Below are 21,542 nucleotides of genomic sequence, written 5' to 3' on the forward strand. Positions count from 1 at the left end.
CAATGTGCAAAATTTACATATTACATCAAGTAAATTACAATTCCCTCAAGGAGCACTTTGTTCAGAGCAAAATTGATTCAGAGAGACTGTTCTCTTCTAGCACTTAATTACGTGATATGTATCACACTGTTCATTGCACAATACACATACACACTCCTGGCTGGCCTGGTGGTAGGATTTCTTGGCACAAATACGGTGATGAAACCCGTGTATTGCAAAGCGTGTCACCAAATGTCTCAACTCATATTCCTCCCTCATCCAATCTTTATTTATCAGTGCGTCTGTACTGTAAAAGCTTTCCTTGATCGAGTCCCTTTTCTCTCGTAGTTCTAGTAACAGCTCCTCGTATGCCGGAGTTTGCTGTAGAGGCATTTGTAGTCTTAAATCCTCTATCAAGGAGGTTTCCCGTGCTAAAACATATACGTACCGGGATCGAGTGAATTTAGATACCCCTAGGACCCTGTTAAGGTATATCGGTTTCATGCTTTACAGCTCTCGTAGCTGTTTACATGATAGGTACTCCCATATTACTTCTAATCCGTATGTGAGTGTTGGTAGCACGTTGACTTGGAAAAGTTTCATGGCCGTCTCGTGACATTCTTTGCAGATGTTTGATTTCACTTATGCTTCTAAGTGCAGCAGCTAATCTCTTCTTCTTTATGTGTACTGAGAAGGTCGTCCCGGAGACTTGTAGTGTGATCCATTGATACGTGAACTGGTTTTTCGGTGTTAATATGTGTCCTCCACATACAATGTAGTCACCTTTCAATAAGCGTCCTCCTCTCCTGAATACCATTAATTCTGTCTTCTTTAGATTCATCCTTAGCTCGTTGTCATCCGCTCATTGTGTGACAAGCTCCATTCCGTTTTGCAAATCTTTTATGTTGTCAGCTGCTAGTGCGATATCATCCGCATATATGTATATGCTTACATTTTGTGCTCCCTCTTTGATTTTTGTAGGGAGATCCTGGGTCACCGCATTGAACAATAAAGGGCTTAAGGGGTCCCCTTGTAGCACTCCGATGGTCTGATCTATCCAGTCTGATTGGGATACCCCGTCACTGATTTGCACTTGGTTTACCGCTAGTATGTTAGCTATTAAATTCGTCATATCCGATGAGTCTTTCCAGTTTCTCGATTAATTTCCTTCTATTGACAGTGTCAAAGGCTTTGGTGTAATCAATGAAGATTACATACTTCTTCCCGTGGGCTTGTGTTCTTTCTTGAATGTCCTTTAGCAGACAGCTTGCCGCTATCAGGGTGGATCTCGCTCTCCGGAATCCAAATTGTTCATCAGGTAACAGTGGTTTCATTGGGTTACTTATTTTCTGTGCTAATAGTTTGGTGAGTATTTTAAATGCCACCGACTCCAGGGCTATCCCTGTGTAAGATTCTGGTTTGCTCGTGTCCCCTTGCCTTTATATAGCATCTTTATGACTGCCTTCCGCCATGCATTAGGTATTAAAAATTAAATAACTGGAAAGGAGGTTCAACCTATTCAATACTCAAAAGAAAGAAACGTAGCAATCACATTTCTATTTAAATGGGACCGGTTTCGACCTTAGTCTAGGTCATCATCAGCCATAAAAAACATGTAAAATGTTTATGAATGTTGGAGGTCATTTACACTCTGTTAGGCACAAAGACACGACACCACATTCTGTCCTGCACAAAGTCACAACACTAACAATCAACATGCGAAGATCAAAAAGGCTTGAATTCGCAGACGAACAGATCTGTAGTAGAAAGCCGCCAGCTCCCGGTGACCAGCGCGGCACACTCAAGGTCACGCGCTGCGCCCAAACACCAAAGTAGAGTGGAGAACGTTTCGAAGGTCCAGAACCTGTCACGGCTGCGGGAAGCCAAGTACGTATATAAAAATATACGACGCCAATTAGTACAACCGAATGAGCACCCATACTCCAGTTAAGTTCTTGGTAAACAGTTGACTTGAAAAAACAATTGTAGAGAGAAGAAAAAAAATGTAGTAAAAAGCGCAATATCGGAAAACAAATGAAAACTTAAATGCACAGTGCGCTATTTTTTAAAAAGAAAAATTTTTTAGGTTATGATTGAAGTAGTCGAAGTTGGCGCAAGACAAAAATTTTTGAAAGAGGAGAATAAATTAAACGAGGAAGAGTGATAGTGAAATAAGAGAAAGAATAAAAGAAATTGAAGTTAGATGGTAATGAGGAAAGATAAGATAGGGAAATGAAGGAGGGGTAGTTTAAGGTGGGTTAGGAGGGTGGGTTATTGGAGGTAGAAAATGTGGGTGGGAACTATGTAAGACATGGAAAATAGAATTGGGGTTTTGGAATTTGGAATTTTTGAGAAGAAGAATTAGGAAGTCAAAAAGGATATTGGGTTTTTCAGAAATGTCGTTTAAATTGAAATTAGGGTTGAAGTACTGGTCAAGGTGGATAAAGCAATTTTCAGTAATGTTTAAGAGGGGGCCTTTGTTAATGATTTTAAGTATGTTTATGTCATTGTCAATACTGGTGAAACTATGTTTGGAGTCTTGTATGTGCTGTCCTATGGCAGAGAATCTGTTGTATTTAATGGCGTTGACATGTTCAGAGTACCTGATATTGAAGTTGCGGCCAGTTTGTCCGACGTAGGAGGAACTGCAGTTGTTGCATTTAAATCTGTATACACCAGATTTAGAAAAAGCATTAGACTTATTTAGAGATTTAGAGTTGTGTAAGATATCAAGACTTCTATTGTTAGTTCTAAAAGAAATTTTCATATTATGTTTTTTTAAAATATTAGTTATTTTATAAGCATCCTGAGTAAAAGTGAAGGTGGAAAAAGCAGTTGGTTTTATTGTGTCTTTAGATAAAGTGGTTTTTGGACGGTGTTTGAATTTGTTGATGATGCGGTTAATGAAGGAGTTGTTAAAGCCATTAAATTTAGCAATGTTGCGGATGGTGTTTAATTCATTATTTAAATCTTTTTTGGACATAGGGGTGTTGAAGGCACGAAAAATTAAGCTGTTATAAGTAGCACGTTTATGAGCTTGGGGGTGCGAAGAATCTTGTCTTATTGTAGTTGCTGTTTGGGTTGGTTTTCTGAAAATTTTGTAAGATAAAGAAGAAGGATGTCTAGTAATAGTTAGGTCTAGAAAATTAAGAGTTTGGTTGTGTTCTGATTCGAGGGTGAATTTAATGTTAGAGTCTAAGTTGTTGAGATGAAGAAGTGTAGAGGCTGCGTTGGTTGATTCCTCATTTAATATTACCAATGTGTCGTCGACATATCTCGCCCAAAAGAGGATGTTGGAGAAATTATTATTATTATTATTAATTCTTGTGTTTTCTAAGAAGTCGAGGTAAATTTCAGCAAGAATGCCAGAAGCAGGTGAGCCCATAGCCAAGCCATCTTGTTGATAAATGGTGTTGTCAAAGGTAAAATAATTATTGTTGAGAACTAATTTTAAAATAGACATGAAGTCTTGAATTTCAAGTTTACTTAGGTTACTGAATTTGTTTAGGTTGTTGTTTATAATGGGGAATAATTTTGGAATTGGAATACTAGGGTACATGTTGACAATGTCAAAAGAATGGAGAGAAAAATTTGGTTGGATTTCAAAATTTTTTAATTTGTTGATTAGATCAGAAGTGTTTTTGATAGATTTGTTGGATAAAAATCGATAATTTTTTAGTAAAAATGTTTGGATGAATTTAGAAGTGTTGTATAGGGGACTGAGTCTGTAATTGATAATTGGACGGATAGGAATGTTAGTTTTGTGAATTTTAGGGAGGGCTTTGGCAGTGGGTAGTCCAGGGTTCATGTTTATTAGTTTAGTTTTTTCTTGATCTGTGAGGAGAAAGGAAACGTTTTTTAAAGTATGTTTGAGTAGGCGTTGATTTTTGTGGTTGGGTCTTTTTTTATTATAGAAAAAGAAGGGTCACTGAAAAAGTTTTTGGTTTTATCTAAGTAGTCAGTTTTATCCATTATGACAGTAGTGTTGCCTTTATCAGATTTGGTGATAATGAGATTATTGTCATTGATTTTCTTTTTAAGATCTGAAATGGTTTTATTATGTTTAATTAAATTATTATTATTATTATTATTATTATTATTATTATTATTATTATTATTATTATTATTATTATTATTATTATTATAATTAATAAGAGAAGTGTTTTTGTTATTGTTAATGAAGATTTTTTCAAGTTTCCTTTTTACTTCATATCTGATTTCATCTTGTTCATCTGTTGGCATTTTGTTAATGGCTATTTCAGATTCAATAATTAAATTGGTGGCTACATTGAAAGTGTTGAGATTGGGCCAATTGTGTTTGAAGCCCTTCGAAAGGATTGAGTTTTCATCATCACTCAGAGTTGTTTTAGATAGATTTACGATGGGGGGATGGAATTGTTCAATAGTTTTGGAGGGTGTGTTACGGTTCTTAAACTGGAATTTATGTGAAGAAGAGTTGTTCTTAAGAATTTTGAGTTTTTTCTCTAGGGTTTGTTGTTTGATTGACAGTACATGAAATAATTTATCGTCTACTTGAGTTAGGAAGAGGTTCCATTGTGCACTCGGGAGAAGATTAGCAATTTCTAGATGTGTTTCGTATAATCTGTTGTTTAAAAATGATTTTTTCTTGTATAAGAAACGAATTTCGTTTTTTAACCAAATTTTGTTGGTTATTTTTTGGGTTTTTAACATGTGAGGAGAAGAAATGTTTTTTCTGGTACAACTTTGAAGAAATTTGGGGGTAAGATTGTAGGATATGCATTGTTTCAGGAAGTCGATGTCTTTTCCTAATTTAGCGATCTTGATCTTAAGGCCCATGTAAGAGAAGGCTTTTTGTTTAGCTTGGTTAGCTTGTGCATTTAAAGATAAAAATTTCATTGTTCCGTATTGAAATTATTGATGTTAAAAATTAAATAACTGGAAAGGAGGTTCAACCTATTCAATACTCAAAAGAAAGAAACGTAGCAATCACATTTCTATTTAAATGGGACCGGTTACGACCTTAGTCTAGGTCATCATCAGCCATAAAAAACATGTAAAATGTTTATGAATGTTGGAGGTCATTTACACTCTGTTAGGCACAAAGACACGACACCACATTCTGTCCTGCACAAAGTCACAACACTAACAATCAACATGCGAAGATCAAAAAGGCTTGAATTCGCAGACGAACAGATCTGTAGTAGAAAGCCGCCAGCTCCCGGTGACCAGCGCGGCACACTCAAGGTCACGCGCTGCGCCCAAACACCAAAGTAGAGTGGAGAACGTTTCGAAGGTCCAGAACCTGTCACGGCTGCGGGAAGCCAAGTACGTATGTAAAAATATACGACGCCAATTAGTACAACCGAATGAGCACCCGTACTCCAGCTAAGTTCTTGGTAAACAGTTGACTTGAAAAAACAATTGCAGAGAGAAGAAAAAAAATGTAGTAAAAAGCGCAATATCGGAAAACAAATGAAAACTTATATGCACAGTGCGCTATTTTTTGAAAAGAAAAATTTTTTAGGTTATGATTGAAGTAGTCGAAGTTGGCGCAAGACAAAAATTTTTGAAAGAGGAGAATAAATTAAACGAGGAAGAGTGATAGTGAAATAAGAGAAAGAATAAAAGAAATTGAAGTTAGATGGTAATGAGGAAAGATAAGATAGGGAAATGAAGGAGGGGTAGTTCAAGGTGGGTTAGGAGGGTGGGTTATTGGAGGTAGAAAATGTGGGTGGGAACTATGTAAGACATGGAAAATAGAATTGGGGTTTTGGAATTTGAAATTTTTGAGAAGAAGAATTAGGAAGTCAAAAAGGATATTGGGTTTTTCAGAAATGTCGTTTAAATTGAAATTAGGGTTGAAGTACTGGTCAAGGTGGATAAAGCAATTTTCAGTAATGTTTAAGAGGGGGCCTTTGTTAATGATTTTAAGTATGTTTATGTCATTGTCAATACTGGTGAAACTATGTTTGGAGTCTTGTATGTGCTGTCCTATGGCAGAGAATCTGTTGTATTTAATGGCGTTGACATGTTCAGAGTACCTGGTATTGAAGTTGCGGCCAGTTTGTCCGACGTAGGAGGAACTGCAGTTGTTGCATTTAAATCTGTATACACCAGATTTAGAAAAAGCATTAGACTTATTTAGAGATTTAGAGTTGTGTAAGATATCAAAACTTCTATTGATAGTTCTAAAAGAAATTTTCTTATTATGTTTTTTAAAAATATTAGTTATTTTATAAGCATCCTGAGTAAAAGTGAAGGTGGAAAAAGCAGTTGGTTTTATTGTGTCTTTAGATAAAGTGGTTTTTGGACGGTGTTTGAATTTGTTGATGATGCGGTTAATGAAGGAGTTGTTAAAGCCATTAAATTTAGCAATGTTCCGGATGGTGTTTAATTCAACCCTAATTTCAATTTAAACGACATTTCTGAAAAACCCAATATTCTTTTTGACTTCCTAATTCTTCTTCTCAAAAATTCCAAATTCCAAAACCCCAATTCTATTTTCCATGTCTTACATAGTTCCCACCCACATTTTCTACCTCCAATAACCCACCCTCCTAACCCACCTTAAACTACCCCTCCTTCATTTCCCTATCTTATCTTTCCTCATTACCATCTAACTTCAATTTCTTTTATTCTTTCTTTTATTTCACTATCACTCTTCCTCGTTTAATTTATTCTCCTCTTTCAAAAATTTTTGTCTTGCGCCAACTTCGACTACTTCAATCATAACCTAAAAATTTTTTCTTTTTAAAAAATAGCGCACTGTGCATATAAGTTTTCATTTGTTTTCCGATATTGCGCTTTTTACTACATTTTTTTTCTTCTCTCTACAATTGTTTTTTCAAGTCAACTGTTTACCAAGAACTTAGCTGGAGTACGGGTGCTCATTCGGTTGTACTAATTGGCGTCGTATATTTTTTATATACGTACTTGGCTTCCCGCAGCCGTGACAGGTTCTGGACCTTCGAAACGTTCTCCACTCTACTTTGGTGTTTGGGCGCAGCGCGTGACCTTGAGTGTGCCGCGCTGGTCACCGGGAGCTGGCGGCTTTCTACTACAGATCTGTTCGTCTGCGAATTCAAGCCTTTTTGATCTTCGCATGTTGATTGTTAGTGTTGTGACTTTGTGCAGGACAGAATGTGGTGTCGTGTCTTTGTGCCTAACAGAGTGTAAATGACCTCCAACATTCATAAACATTTTACATGTTTTTTATGGCTGATGATGACCTAGACTAAGGTCGAAACCGGTCCCATTTAAATAGAAATGTGATTGCTACGTTTCTTTCTTTTGAGTATTGAACAGGTTGAACCTCCTTTCCAGTTATTTAATTTTTAACATCAATAATTTCAATACGGAACAATGAAATTTTTATCTTTAAATGCACAAGCTAACCAAGCTAAACAAAAAGCCTTCTCTTACATGGGCCTTAAGATCAAGATCGCTAAATTAGGAAAAGACATCGACTTCCTGAAACAATGCATATTCTACAATCTTACCCCCAAATTTCTTCAAAGTTGTACCAGAAAAAACATTTCTTCTCCTCACATGTTAAAAACCCAAAAAATAACCAACAAAATTTGGTTAAAAAACGAAATTCGTTTCTTATACAAGAAAAAATCATTTTTAAACAACAGATTATACGAAACACATCTAGAAAATGCTAATCTTCTCCCGAGTGCACAATGGAACCTCTTCCTAACTCAAGTAGACGATAAATTATTTCATGTACTGTCAATCAAACAACAAACCCTAGAGAAAAAACTCAAAATTCTTAAGAACAACTCTTCTTCACATAAATTCCAGTTTAAGAACCGTAACACACCCTCCAAAACTATTGAACAATTCCATCCTCCCATCGTAAATCTATCTAAAACAACTCTGAGTGATGATGAAAACTCAATCCTTTCGAAGGGCTTCAAACACAATTGGCCCAATCTCAACACTTTCAATGTAGCCACCAATTTAATTATTGAATCTGAAATAGCCATTAACAAAATGCCAACAGATGAACAAGATGAAATCAGATATGAAGTAAAAAGGAAACTTGAAAAAATCTTCATTAACAATAACAAAAACACTTCTCTTATTAATTATAATAATAATAATAATAATAATAATAATAATAATAATAATAATAATAATAATAATAATTTAATTAAAGATAATAAAACCATTTCAGATCATAAAAAGAATATCAATGACAATAATCTCATTATCACCAAATCTGATAAAGGCAACACTACTGTCATAATGGATAAAACTGACTACTTAGATAAAACCAAAAACTTTTTCAGTGACCCTTCTTTTTCTATAATAAAAAAAGACCCAACCACAAAAATCCAACGCCTACTCAAACATACTTTAAAAAACGTTTCCTTTCTCCTCACAGATCAAGAAAAAACTAAACTAATAAACATGAACCCTGGACTACCCACTGCCAAAGCCCTCCCTAAAATTCACAAAACTAACATTCCTATCCGTCCAATTATCAATTACAGACTCAGTCCCCTATACAACACTTCTAAATTCATCCAAACATTTTTACTAAAAAATTATCGATTTTTATCCAACAAATCTATCAAAAACACTTCTGATCTAATCAACAAATTAAAAAATTTTGAAATCCAACCAAATTTTTCTCTCCATTCTTTTGACATTGTCAACATGTACCCTAGTATTCCAATTCCAAAATTATTCCCCATTATAAACAACAACCTAAACAAATTCAGTAACCTAAGTAAACTTGAAATTCAAGACTTCATGTCTATTTTAAAATTAGTTCTCAACAATAATTATTTTACCTTTGACAACACCATTTATCAACAAGATGGCTTGGCTATGGGCTCACCTGCTTCTGGCATTCTTGCTGAAATTTACCTCGACTTCTTAGAAAACACAAGAATTAATAATAATAATAATTTCTCCAACATCCTCTTTTGGGCGAGATATGTCGACGACACATTGGTAATATTAAATGAGGAATCAACCAACGCAGCCTCTACACTTCTTCATCTCAACAACTTAGACTCTAACATTAAATTCACCCTCGAATCAGAACACAACCAAACTCTTAATTTTCTAGACCTAACTATTACTAGACATCCTTCTTCTTTATCTTACAAAATTTTCAGAAAACCAACCCAAACAGCAACTACAATAAGACAAGATTCTTCGCACCCCCAAGCTCATAAACGTGCTACTTGTAACAGCTTAATTTTTCGTGCCTTCAACACCCCTATGTCCAAAAAAGATTTAAATAATGAATTAAACACCATCCGCAACATTGCTAAATTTAATGGCTTTAACAACTCCTTCATTAACCGCATCATCAACAAATTCAAACACCGTCCAAAAACCACTTTATCTAAAGACACAATAAAACCAACTGCTTTTTCCACCTTCACCTTTACTCAGGATGCTTATAAAATAACTAATATTTTAAAAAAACATAATATGAAAATTTCTTTTAGAACTAACAATAGAAGTCTTGATATCTTACACAACTCTAAATCTCTAAATAAGTCTAATGCTTTTTCTAAATCTGGTGTATACAGATTTAAATGCAACAACTGCAGTTCCTCCTACGTCGGACAAACTGGCCGCAACTTCAATATCAGGTACTCTGAACATGTCACCGCCATTAAATACAACAGATTCTCTGCCATAGGACAGCACATACAAGACTCCAAACATAGTTTCACCAGTATTGACCATGACATAAACATACTTAAAATCATTAACAAAGGCCCCCTCTTAAACATTACTGAAAATTGCTTTATCCACCTTGACCAGTACTTCAACCCTAATTTCAATTTAAACGACATTTCTGAAAAACCCAATATCCTTTTTGACTTCCTAATTCTTCTTCTCAAAAATTCCAAATTCCAAAACCCCAATTCTATTTTCCATGTCTTACATAGTTCCCACCCACATTTTCTACCTCCAATAACCCACCCTCCTAACCCACCTTAAACTATCCCTCCTTCATTTCCCTATCTTATCTTTCCTCATTACCATCTAACTTCAATTTCTTTTATTCTTTCTCTTATTTCACTATCACTCTTCCTCGTTTAATTTATTCTCCTCTTTCAAAAATTTTTGTCTTGCGCCAACTTCGACTACTTCAATCATAACCTAAAAAATTTTTCTTTTTAAAAAATAGCGCACTGTGCATATAAGTTTTCATTTGTTTTCCGATATTGCGCTTTTTACTACATTTTTTTTCTTCTCTCTACAATTGTTTTTTCAAGTCAACTGTTTACCAAGAACTTAGCTGGAGTACGGGTGCTCATTCGGTTGTACTAATTGGCGTCGTATATTTTTATATACGTACTTGGCTTCCCGCAGCCGTGACAGGTTCTAGACCTTTGAAACGTTCTCCACTCTACTTTGGTGTTTGGGCGCAGCGCGTGACCTTGAGTGTGCCGCGCTGGTCACCGGGAGCTGGCGGCTTTCTACTACAGATCTGTTCGTCTGCGAATTCAAGCCTTTTTGATCTTCGCATGTTGATTGTTAGTGTTGTGACTTTGTGCAGGACAGAATGTGGTGTCGTGTCTTTGTGCCTAACAGAGTGTAAATGACCTCCAACATTCATAAACATTTTACATGTTTTTAGACTAAGGTCGAAACCGGTCCCATTTAAATAGAAATGTGATTGCTACGTTTCTTTCTTTTGAGTATTGAATAGGTTGAACCTCCTTTCCAGTTATTTAATTTTTAACATCAATAATTTCAATACGGAACAATGAAATTTTTATCTTTAAATGCATTAGGTATGTTACCAGATTCCAAGCATTTGTTCATTAGCATTGCCCACACTGGATCTAGGTAGGGTAATGTAGCTTTTAGATGTTCTGCGCAAAGTCCTTCTATTCCCGGTGCCTTGTTTACCTTGCTTGTTAAGATGGCCTTTCTTACTTCCTCACTTGTGAAGATTGTAGTTCTTTCTATCACTTTCCTCTCCTCTAACTTCGGTCTGGTTTCCTTAAGGGCTAACACACCTCTCATATGATTCTCCAGGTCTCCGTGGGTATGTCTGCTGGAAATCGCGGCTGCTGTGGTCTGAGTGCCTTATAAGGGTTCTTCTCAGCATCCTTTACAAGCTTTTCGTCTTCTTTTGCCCTAAATTCCCGTTTTTTCAGCTTTAGTAGCACCTTGAATTTCTTCCTCGCTGTCTGGTAGCATTCCAGGTCTCTTTTGTCTTTCGTTCTCCTAGCTATATGCAATTTTTCTAGTGTAACTCGCCTTTTAATGTAATACTCCTTGTCGAACCATTTTTGCGATTTCCTGGTGTCCACCCTTGCTGCATTTCCTTCTTCGATGAATTCAGTTATTCCTGCTATGGCCTCGTCCAGATTTCCCTCGCTGATATCTTGTAGTATGAGTGGTATCTTATCAGTGTTCTTCTGGAGCATATGTGGGTCCAACCTTCTTTGTATCCTTTGTGTTTTTATTTGCTTATTCATATGTGTGTTTGTCTTGAGTGTCGTTCTTACTGGTATATGTTTCCTGATCAACGTTGCCTCATTTCTTATTAGGAAGTTATGCTCCAATGCATCGAAACCTCTAATGAGTGTGAGGTCTATGGCGCTTCCTCCATTGTGGCATATGTATGCGAGTGCCCCTTTTTGTCGTTCACTAACGTGAGCCCTTCCCCTAGCAGATAGTCCAGTACTATTTCCGCTTTGTTATTTGCTTTATTTATAGGGCAGTTCAGGTCGCCTGCAATAATCACTCTTTCATTTGCCTGTATAGTGTCTAATGCTCTCTGTATACCGTCTACTATGTCTACTGTGCTGTACTCTGGTCTGTAGTATACGCCTACTAATGTTCCTATTTTTGTTTTAATCACCAATTGATTCTCCTTCTTGAGGATTGTTTCAAAGGGTTTGTAGCTCCTAACAGCATATTTATATATATGTAATGGGTGTAACTCTTGATCCGGTGGTTCAAGTGTATTTCTCTTTAATTAATTGAATTATTTGTATAGGTTCTGTTTATCTCACAACCACCTAGATCGTGCGTAAAATGCTAAAGTGAAGGCATTTTCTAATGGCTACTGAAGTTGTTTTTGGGCTGCCATTTTGTTGGTGTGTCACATGAGTTGTTGCAATGGTAACTTAGAGTAAACGTTTTGTGGGCGTATGCCCGGTTGATTTTGACAATTTGAGTGTCGCGTTCGTTGTTGATGGTGACATTTTGAAGTACACTGTGTGTTATCACGATTGATTCTTCTGGTGTACAGTCGGGTGGTTTGATTTGGCTGATTGTATTTTAATTTACCTACCGTTCAAGGAGTTCTGGAATTTTAAAACTTGTGATTATTCAATTATTTCTTCATGGATTTTGCCTCTGCATATTTCTTTAGATTTTACCTCCCTCTCCATGGTTATTTAACCTTTGTTTCCGCCTATATCGTTGCGTCATTTTTACTTTAGGTTACTCTGGTAGTCGGGAATTGCTTTGACTTTAATTACCTAATCATTGTTTCTTATAGGCAGCGATGCTTATTTATGTAAGGATATTTACTAAAGTATTAATTTGATGATATTTTAAAAAGGATCCTATTTTTTATAATTATTAATTTATCTTTGAAACCTAACTCAAAGTTTCCTTATTGTTCATGCTAATTGATTTCAAGGACTTGGATAATCGATAATTAGATTACTTTCTTAATTTCAATTATTTGTTGTTGTCGGAGTTTGAGGTAATTTATTTTAATTAAAGAATTCTCTTATTGGAATAAGTCTCGTTATTTCAGTCAGAATTATAATTATAATAATAAGGTAATATGTACCTCGCGTTCCGTTCGACCTCGTGTGTCCAGCGTTCTACACCATGCGATGACTTTACTTGGGATCATGAGTTGGTAAGTCTTTCTGAAATATTTTGTTATTGTTTAAAATTTACTGATCCCTGGTTGTGGGAATTTTTCAATAATACAGACCACTATCTAAAGTATCTCTAAACCTAGGATAGAAAAAGTGAAATCTGTCTGCAAATAAATAAGGGTATAAAATCTGCAGGACAAGATAAATTAGACAGATGCACATGGATATGATTGGTGAGAAGTTCTGAACAGTGGATAGTAAGCAGGTTCACAATATAGAAAGAGAATGGGTAGCATACGGGATGCTGTAGTAGAAACAACGAGGGAATGCCTAGGAACAGCCGTGTGTACAAATGGAAAAAAGTGAACATCTTGGTGGAACAATGAAGTGTGAGCAGCTTGTAAATGTAAAAAGAAGGCTTATTAGAAACGGCTCTAAACAAGAGCTGACGCAGACAGGGAATTGTGTGTAGAGGAAAGAAAGAGTTGTTGAATCCAAAAAGAAGTCATGGTAATATTTTGGTAACAATCTATAAAGGCTAGGTCGAGCAGCAGGGAAAACTTTCTGGACGGTAATAAAGAAGCTTAGGAAGGGAAGGAAAAAGGAAATGGGCAATTCAGGTGAACGCATAATAGATCCCAGGGAATTACTGGACAGGTGGAGGCAATATTTTGAAAATCTTCTCAATGCAAAAGGAAATCTTCCTGGTGGTTACACGAATATAAAATAACTGAGCTCATGGGGATGAGGAAAATAATGTTGGTGAAATTACGCTTGAGGAAGTGTAAAAGGTAGTAAATAAACTCCATTGTCATAAAGCAGCAGGAATAGATTAAATTAAACCTGAAATGGTGAAATATTGTGGGAAGGCAAGGATGAAATAGCTCCATAGAGTAATAAGATTAGCATGGAGTGTTGATAAGGTACCTGAAGATTGGACAAAAGCAGTACCGTATTTACTCGCGTATTAGAACCCCTTCCACCCCCCACCCCCCCACTTTTACAGCCGAAAAGCGTAAGGGGAGGTCCAATATGCAATAACCTCAAACTTTTGCAGTGAACACATGGCTTCTAGACTATAAAGAGCTATAAATTATACATGTAAACATTCTACACTATTCTTTTTTTTTGCTAGGGGCTTTACGTCGCACCGACACAGATAGGTCTTATGGCAACGATGGGATAGGAAAGGCCTAGGAGTTGGAAGGAAGCGGCTGAGGCCTTAATTAAGGTACAGCCCCAGCATTTGCCTGGTGTGAAAATGGGAAACCACGGAAAACCATTTTCAGGGCTGCCGATAGTGGGATTCGAACCTACTATTTCCCGGATGCAAGCTCACAGCCGCGCGCCTCTACGCGCACAGCCAACTCGCCCAGTACACTATTCTTTAACAAAGTTATGAATGTATATGAGAGTTACTGTATACTGGCTATTTTCGTTGGAAGGCAGTATTTCTAAATGTAAAAAAGACAATAAATGGTGAACTCGACTTTCAGGCCTACATATAAAGTAAATAAACCCCCATTGTACTACTAGCCTATACCTGGTACATTCATTACATCTCTGACCTGGTCAATGACTGGAAAACAGGTTATATGTTTTCATTTTCATACAGTAAATAAACTTAGTTTTAGTTACTCATATCATGTCATTTATTTCATCTCATTAATCCCTCTGATTAGGCTGACGTCAGGAAGGGCATGCGGTCGTAAAAACTCGCTACGAAGATTCGTCTCACTTCATACTCGACCCCGTAGAAAGAAGGGATAAGGTTATCATATTATGCAATATTGCATACTGCCAACCTACGAAAAGATAAATCCGGAAGATCGTTAAGCAGAAAATTTCGCACACGTAACAGTCTTGAGACATAATGGAAAAGCACGGCAGGGGGGTGGGATAGGGGGGGTGAATTATAAACAATACTAATACAAGTCAAATACAGTAGAACCTCGATGCATTTTTCCCGGAACTGTTGTTTTCCCGTATTCATTGTTGAATTTATTCGGTCCCAAAAATGTTCCATATAAACCAATATTAAAATTCCCCACATCTATAGTTTCTCGAACTAACGTTTTAGCGCATCGGTCGTGGAAAAATGATTTGTCCTTTGCCACAATTTTCCTGCACTGATCGATCGTACGAAGAAAAATATACGCAAAAGTTTTTTGAATTCAGAGGGACTGCTCTCTTAACATATAATAGCGGCAACCTGTTACACAAGAATGTACGAGCGATTCGGAGCTGCTAGTCTTGAACAAGGATCTTGTAGGCTGGAGTGCTGTGCGCAGGTCATTCACGCGACACCTGACTACGAGCCTCCTGTTGCCAACGCTTCTCCTCGACCCACTAACCAACCCCTAGAAGTATTCTTATTTACGAGAATTAAAACGTAGACAGCGTAAAACTCACAATTGCCATCATTTTCTCTCTTGGTATAGGCTGGCTAGGGCTGCCAACTTCAGTGAAAAAAAAAAGAAGAGAATATCGCACAGTTCGCCAGATTCGTTTTACTTACTCACAGGGTGAATAATCACGTCGTACCTTGGAGTGTGTGGGATGCTAGAGGCCTGCTGACCGCATTGTTGCCCTATGCCCAATAGTCCTGTTCCAAGCTGGACTTAACCAAGCCAGACCAATAATCTTTTCTCATAGCCTAGTCTTTTAACTAGTTCCTAAGATGGCAGCTTCGCATAAGCCACTGTGACATTATTCGAGACATGCTGCGTTGAATTTCTAACCTATGTAACATCGTCTGAGCTGAGCTGCGGGAGCCTACCTACCGTTCGCAAAGGGTCTAAGGAATCTCTTCCTAAACACAGGTTACCACCGTTAATACCCACGTATATATTTCATATGGGGCTGTACCTTAAGTAAGGCCACAGCTGCTTCCTTTCTATTCCTAGGTCTTTCCCCACCCATCTTTGCCATATGACCTAGCTGTGTCGGTGCGACGTAAAGCAAATAGAAAAAGAAAATTCCAACGGTTTGGGGGCTGATGTTTGCCGAATTAAACATTAGAATTCATCTTAGGCAGGACCGCATTTTCATATGCAAGTGGATCGCCTATCACGTAACTACTCGAAACACCTGCACCCGGCTCCGGAGGCCACGCGCCATTATTGTTGTTCTTATGATGATGATGATGATGATGATAATAATAATAATAATATATTTACATAATGAAAAATGTCCCAATACAGTACCTGTATTTTATTATTTTGCTTTCCCCCTATTTTTATGTTGGCCGCATTTATAGTTTTCCCGCATCCATCGTCATTTTCTCCCCTGCCCCCTGAAAAACGATGCATAAGGTTTTACTGTATATGTTATGATCAACCTTGAAATTACAGTAAATACGCAAAGTTACATCTTGATGAGGGCTTATCTGTTTACACTTAACACTGGGAACACTTTCCTTGATCGTATAAAACAAGGAAATTAAGCAGAATATGCCTCACGAAAAGACTGATAATATCGTTTCTTAGTAACTCATAACAAACAACACTAAAAATACTAAATCGCTTAGAAATTTGTCACACAATTCCACGAGTTTCAGAACTACCGCAAATGTTACACACGCACACAAACAAAGCATTTCAGCTGCTACGAAACACGACGCAGTTACTAAATTCGTTTTATATAAATTCACAGCCTGCTACTTTTCACGGATTTTTTTTCAAAATCACAGCCTGCTACTTGTTTGGGAACATCTCATTGAATGAAGTAGAGTTGAGGTCAAACAGGTGACAAAAGCACGGTAATAATAATAATAATAATAATAATAATAATAATAATAATAATAATAATATTAATAATCGTATGGCCTCAGCTACCGTGTGCAGACATTTCAATTTGACGCCATCTGGCTGTCTGCTCGTCAATTTCGACGTTCCGTTTTACTCTAGGTCCACTAGATGACAGACAGAGTAAACCGGATCTCTCTTCGGCATCTATGGCTGAGATTTAATTAATTTTGTCGGGTAAATACCAAATGTATCACCAGAGATCTTTTACATGCCGACATCGTACGACATGGAGTGTCGAATGGACTTTTTTCCGCCCTTCAAAAATCCGACTACCTCTGCCGGGTTTGAACCCGCTATCTTGGGATTCGGAGGCTGACACTCTACCACGGATCCACAGAGGCAGCTTAAAAGCACAGTGATAATCGATAATGTGATTATCGATACATTTACCAGTCGAATTTCAAACATTGCATCTCGTATTACTAGCTACTATCGAAAGTCAAACAAATCGGATTTGACCGCAGAAAGCGAAACCAACCACGGATATTCAAAATCTGTACAATAACGTTGTTCATCCGTACAACCGTAAAACACACTCAAAATCCGTACGTTTTTACGGGAAAACCGGAATACTTGGCAGGTATGAATATTGATACAAAAGAACTTAATGGCCAGTCATTTGTCTCTGTCAGTCGAGCAGTAGGCCTACCACACAGTCAACCTGAGTACACCTAATCACTGCTTCTATTTGAATTATCGTCTTGTGCCACTTTCCTGCTACCAGCCTGTCGTCATTCCAAATGACGTCATTATCACTGCCATCTCGTTAACCATGCATCGAGAGAATTCAAGGTCCTGTCTTTTCTTTTCTTTTTTTTTTAACTTTTAAAAATAGTTTCGTAGAGCCCAAACAGTGAGAATCTATTCACAAATGGTTTCTGGAGATGGTCTCTAATATTTCCAGTTGGTGCATGTGTGGCAGAAGCCACTTCTCCTGAAAAAAATAATGCTGTAGAAACCAGAAAGTGTGCTGAACAACCAGCTGATAACTAGCGTATGTTAGGAGTTGTACCTCCAAATCTAATACATAGTGACTGGAAGCGTTCTTGGATAACTGCGGATGTTGAAAGCCAAAGCCTTAGTTTTAAGTATATTTTCATGCTTGTTCTCCTCATTAACCACATCAGGATTTACCTACACAGCTGTAAATGAGATAAAATAGACCGCATTGTATAGGTTAATTATGCTATCAAGTGCTCACATAGTGCCAGAAGTTCCACGACGGGAAGATTAAAAATAAGTAACAGGAAAGTTTGCCCTATTTATGGATATCTACAGGGGTGGAGGTAATGCATTTTATCATCATAATGTTCAATTTTGTATGATCATTGTCTCCATTTTATATTAACGCATATCCTAGTATGATTTGTTTGGCGTCTCCAAAAATCGTTCCGTGGGGACATAAAATTATTATTATTCGTGAGGTATGTTGGCGAGTAAAACAATCAAGATGATCGGATTATTTTTTATCAGGTTTAAAACCTACTTCTCTCCAAGAAAAACCTATATTGGCCTGAGTTATGAGATATTAAATGATCACTTTGTCAATAATCTCGCCTGCTATATTAATAGCAAACCAGTGAATATTTCTTCACTGGGCGAGTTGGCCGTGCGGTCAGGAGTACACAGCTGTGAGCTCGCATCTGGGAGATAGTGGGTTCAAATCCCACTGTCGGCAGCAATGAAGATGGTTTTCCGTGGTTTCCAATTTTCACACCAGGCAAATGCTGGGGCTGTACCTTAATTAAGGCCACGGCCGCTTCCTTCCCATTCCTAGGCCTTTCCCGTCCCATGGTCGCTATAAGACCTATCTGTGTCGGTGTGACGTAAATCAAAAGTAGCAATATTTCTTAACCAAAGTAAACTTGTTTCCTCATCCCGAGGTAGTGCAGCTCTTTCTTGACAGGCAGTCAATGGAAGGGAGTTGAATGTACCATTTTTACCGCAAATCAACCTTCCTACCATTCGTAAATCTCTGGCAATACGGTACCGGGAATCGAGCTCAAGCTCCCAAGAACGGCAGCTAATTGTGCTAACCATTATGCTGGCGGACATTCTTAACTACAAAACACAGGCATATATATAAATGACTGATGCGTGCTTGCAATGTGCATGTCGAACCCGAAACTATTTACCTATTTGTGCGATGTCATCAGAGCTGTAGTAGGCCTACACTACGGAAGAGGGACATTTTTTAACTATGAAACAGAGATGTACCGCATGACTATGACATGTATTTTCACTATGTGGGTCGTACGGACAAAACTATTCATTTTTTTTTTTTTTGCTTTCCTAAACATATTTATTTAACACCAAATTTCACCATATGGTAACGGGTCATGGAAAATTAAGAGCTTATTTTCATCATTTAAAAATTTTAAATAGTCCTATATGTCCATGTAATGCCAGTGATCAAACTGTTGACCATTTATTATTTCATTGTGTATTACTTGAGAGAGAAAGAAGCGTTTTAATTAAAGATATTTTAAGTACAGAGTCGTGGCCAGTGAGCAAAAGCAGCTGTCATAAATTATTTTAAACAGTTCTTACGTTTCATAAACTCAATTGTATTTGAACAACTGTGGAAAAAAAAAAAGGATATAGTTTTGTTTACATTATAATTTGGTTTACTTATGTACATCACAAAAGCCATTGTATTAAGAATGTATCACATGTAAATAGGATATTAAGTTTCATTTGTAATATGATTATTCAAGCATGTAGTATTACTTTCGTGTAATAGGGCATGCTGTGAATAAACAGTTAAAAAAGAAAAAAAATACACACATAGTATAAGGAACATCACCAAGGTGTAGAGATATATATAATATGACAATGACCACGTGAATAAAAAGTAAATTTTTTTTCATCAATGATACTTGTGCCATGAGTAAGGCTTTCCGGTGAAGTTTAAATTGTGTATTCTCCAACCGTACATCCATGTATAGAAAAAGCTATAAACTTGATGAAATCATAGTAGTTTTTCCCTTACAGGACTAGATGTGTCTGACGTCAAAAGGTTAGCGCAATCTAGAGTTCAGATCCCATTACTAGTCAGGGAGAATGTTTGTATTTAGATGTTGTACACTGTCGAACTTCCACTGTTCATTTTAATTCTCTGAAGTTATTGAAACGGCAATTTATTTAATCCGCGCATCTTGAGGCATGATATCAGAGTATCTGATATGAATTTCATTTAACCCAATCAAAAGAGTTTTCATGAAACATACAGATGGTTCTGCCAAAACTCTTATACTGTATAAGAAGCAAGCTTGAAGAATAGCCTGTCTGATCTTGCAACAGCTATATTGTGTGTACTACGAACTAAGGAGAGAGGAAATCTCCTTTGGGAGATAAGAAGCAGGGGTTTTTGGCATCATGACATAATCAACAAGGTATGGCAGTCAATTTTATTAAGTGGAACTACTGCGTGTGAAGCCAGGGAAGATTGCTACGTTCCCCTAAATAAGTAACTGATAGGTCGTCGGCTCTGTTCTCAAATTAAATGTAGGGCTTTCTCTTTCTAAATCAAATGTAACCTTCTTTCTTTAGATTTTTATATTTTCATTCCCCCTGGGGAAACAGTTGAAACATAAGGAAGCACGAGTGGCTACCCTCTTTAACATTCCTCTAAATTTATGCAGGGTGACTTTTTCAACCATTGAAATTTCTTTTAGTTTTTCGGCTTTAAACTTTCAAATACTTAGTCACCCGGTAGTACAGGATTTGCCTCCGTGTCACAGGACCAGACCCCCACTTAGGGATCTTGCTTCTTGATTAATTTGGAGTGCTTGGATTTCGCCTCCATTTCACTGTGTAATTTCGACTTTGTAAATTTAAACCTTATTTTCTCAGCCTTTGGCCAAATAGTGTGGGCGATATGCCCCTGTAAATCATTTCATCCTTTTCGAGGGCTGCATTCATATAACTTGTGTAGGGGTAACTGTTCAGCAGGGTACTATTGCTTTCTACTGTGATGATGACTGACGCAGTCAAAGGTGAAAATTCAGAGCCCAAAGGGGCAAATTGTACTCTAATGTAAAATGAAACTCCTCGGGGTTAGAAACCCTGTGTATTGTAAACTTTGGGGAAACGAAGGCTTTATTTTTACTGTGTAAATTCAAGAAGGGGTTACCTCCCCCTTGCTAGCTTTTCAAAACCCGCAGGTCAAAGATTTGACTGTGCTACTCAAAGCGAGTTGTATTTCATTCATTATACTACTGTAAACATTTAGAGCTCATGTTGTAATTTTTCTGGATTAATCTATGCAAATTCTAGAGCGTCTCAGCTTTCGGTGAATAATTGAAGGTACCTTCCCAACTGCAATTATTGTCAATTAGTCCAATATAACGAAAGGAAAGAAATACACTTCAAATGTGATTTGGTTAGCAATACTTAAATTCTGGTTAGTCCTTGTCCAGCAATTCACCCTTCACGTTTCTTTCCCTCTCTGTTCTGCAGAAATAAGTTTGTAACAATACTAACCACCTGTGCTGTTTTCTGTGGGTTTATGCGAGCCTGTTGTTCCTCGAAGACTTGTGGATGACATTCTCTTTTGGACTGGTGTGACTTCAACATCATCCACTGGTAGTATCTTACCTAATGGGAAAGATTATTTGTGTGAAATGAGTTTTAAAATCTATAGATATATTATAATAATGCACCCATTAACAACAATAAATCAGACTTCTGTACGAACTTTGTGTTATGTTGCCTGGATAGCCATCTGGAATACTCTAGCATTGCAGACAATACCCTGGACATGCCCTACTAATAAGTAATAAATAAAGAATTTATTGCAGTCAATGGCCATAAATTAGACTTAAATTACATAATTAAGTTAAACAGAATTTTGTTAGTCCGATTTGTATCTTAGTACAGGTCACATTAAGATACACTGTAGCTGCGCAAGCAACCTTATATCGCACAATGCTCTACC

The 21,542-nt window shown here is 37.1% G+C and overlaps 1 protein-coding gene across 1 annotated transcript in view; it reads right to left on the reverse strand.

Moving 5' to 3' along the window:
- The window catches only part of LOC136878719 (kinesin-like protein KIF22), a 47,405-nt gene extending 26,207 nt beyond the window's left edge, over positions 1-21,198 (reverse strand). Inside the window, exon 1 of the mRNA XM_067152167.2 lies at positions 21,089-21,198. Within this exon, the coding sequence (XP_067008268.1) occupies positions 21,089-21,152 (64 nt within the window). The 5' untranslated portion in view covers positions 21,153-21,198. The remainder of the gene's footprint in view (positions 1-21,088) is intronic.
- Between the last annotated feature and the right edge of the window lie 344 nt (positions 21,199-21,542).

The sequence above is a fragment of the Anabrus simplex genome, chromosome 8 (assembly GCF_040414725.1).
Source record: "Anabrus simplex isolate iqAnaSimp1 chromosome 8, ASM4041472v1, whole genome shotgun sequence".
Lineage (NCBI taxonomy): Eukaryota > Metazoa > Arthropoda > Insecta > Orthoptera > Tettigoniidae > Anabrus > Anabrus simplex.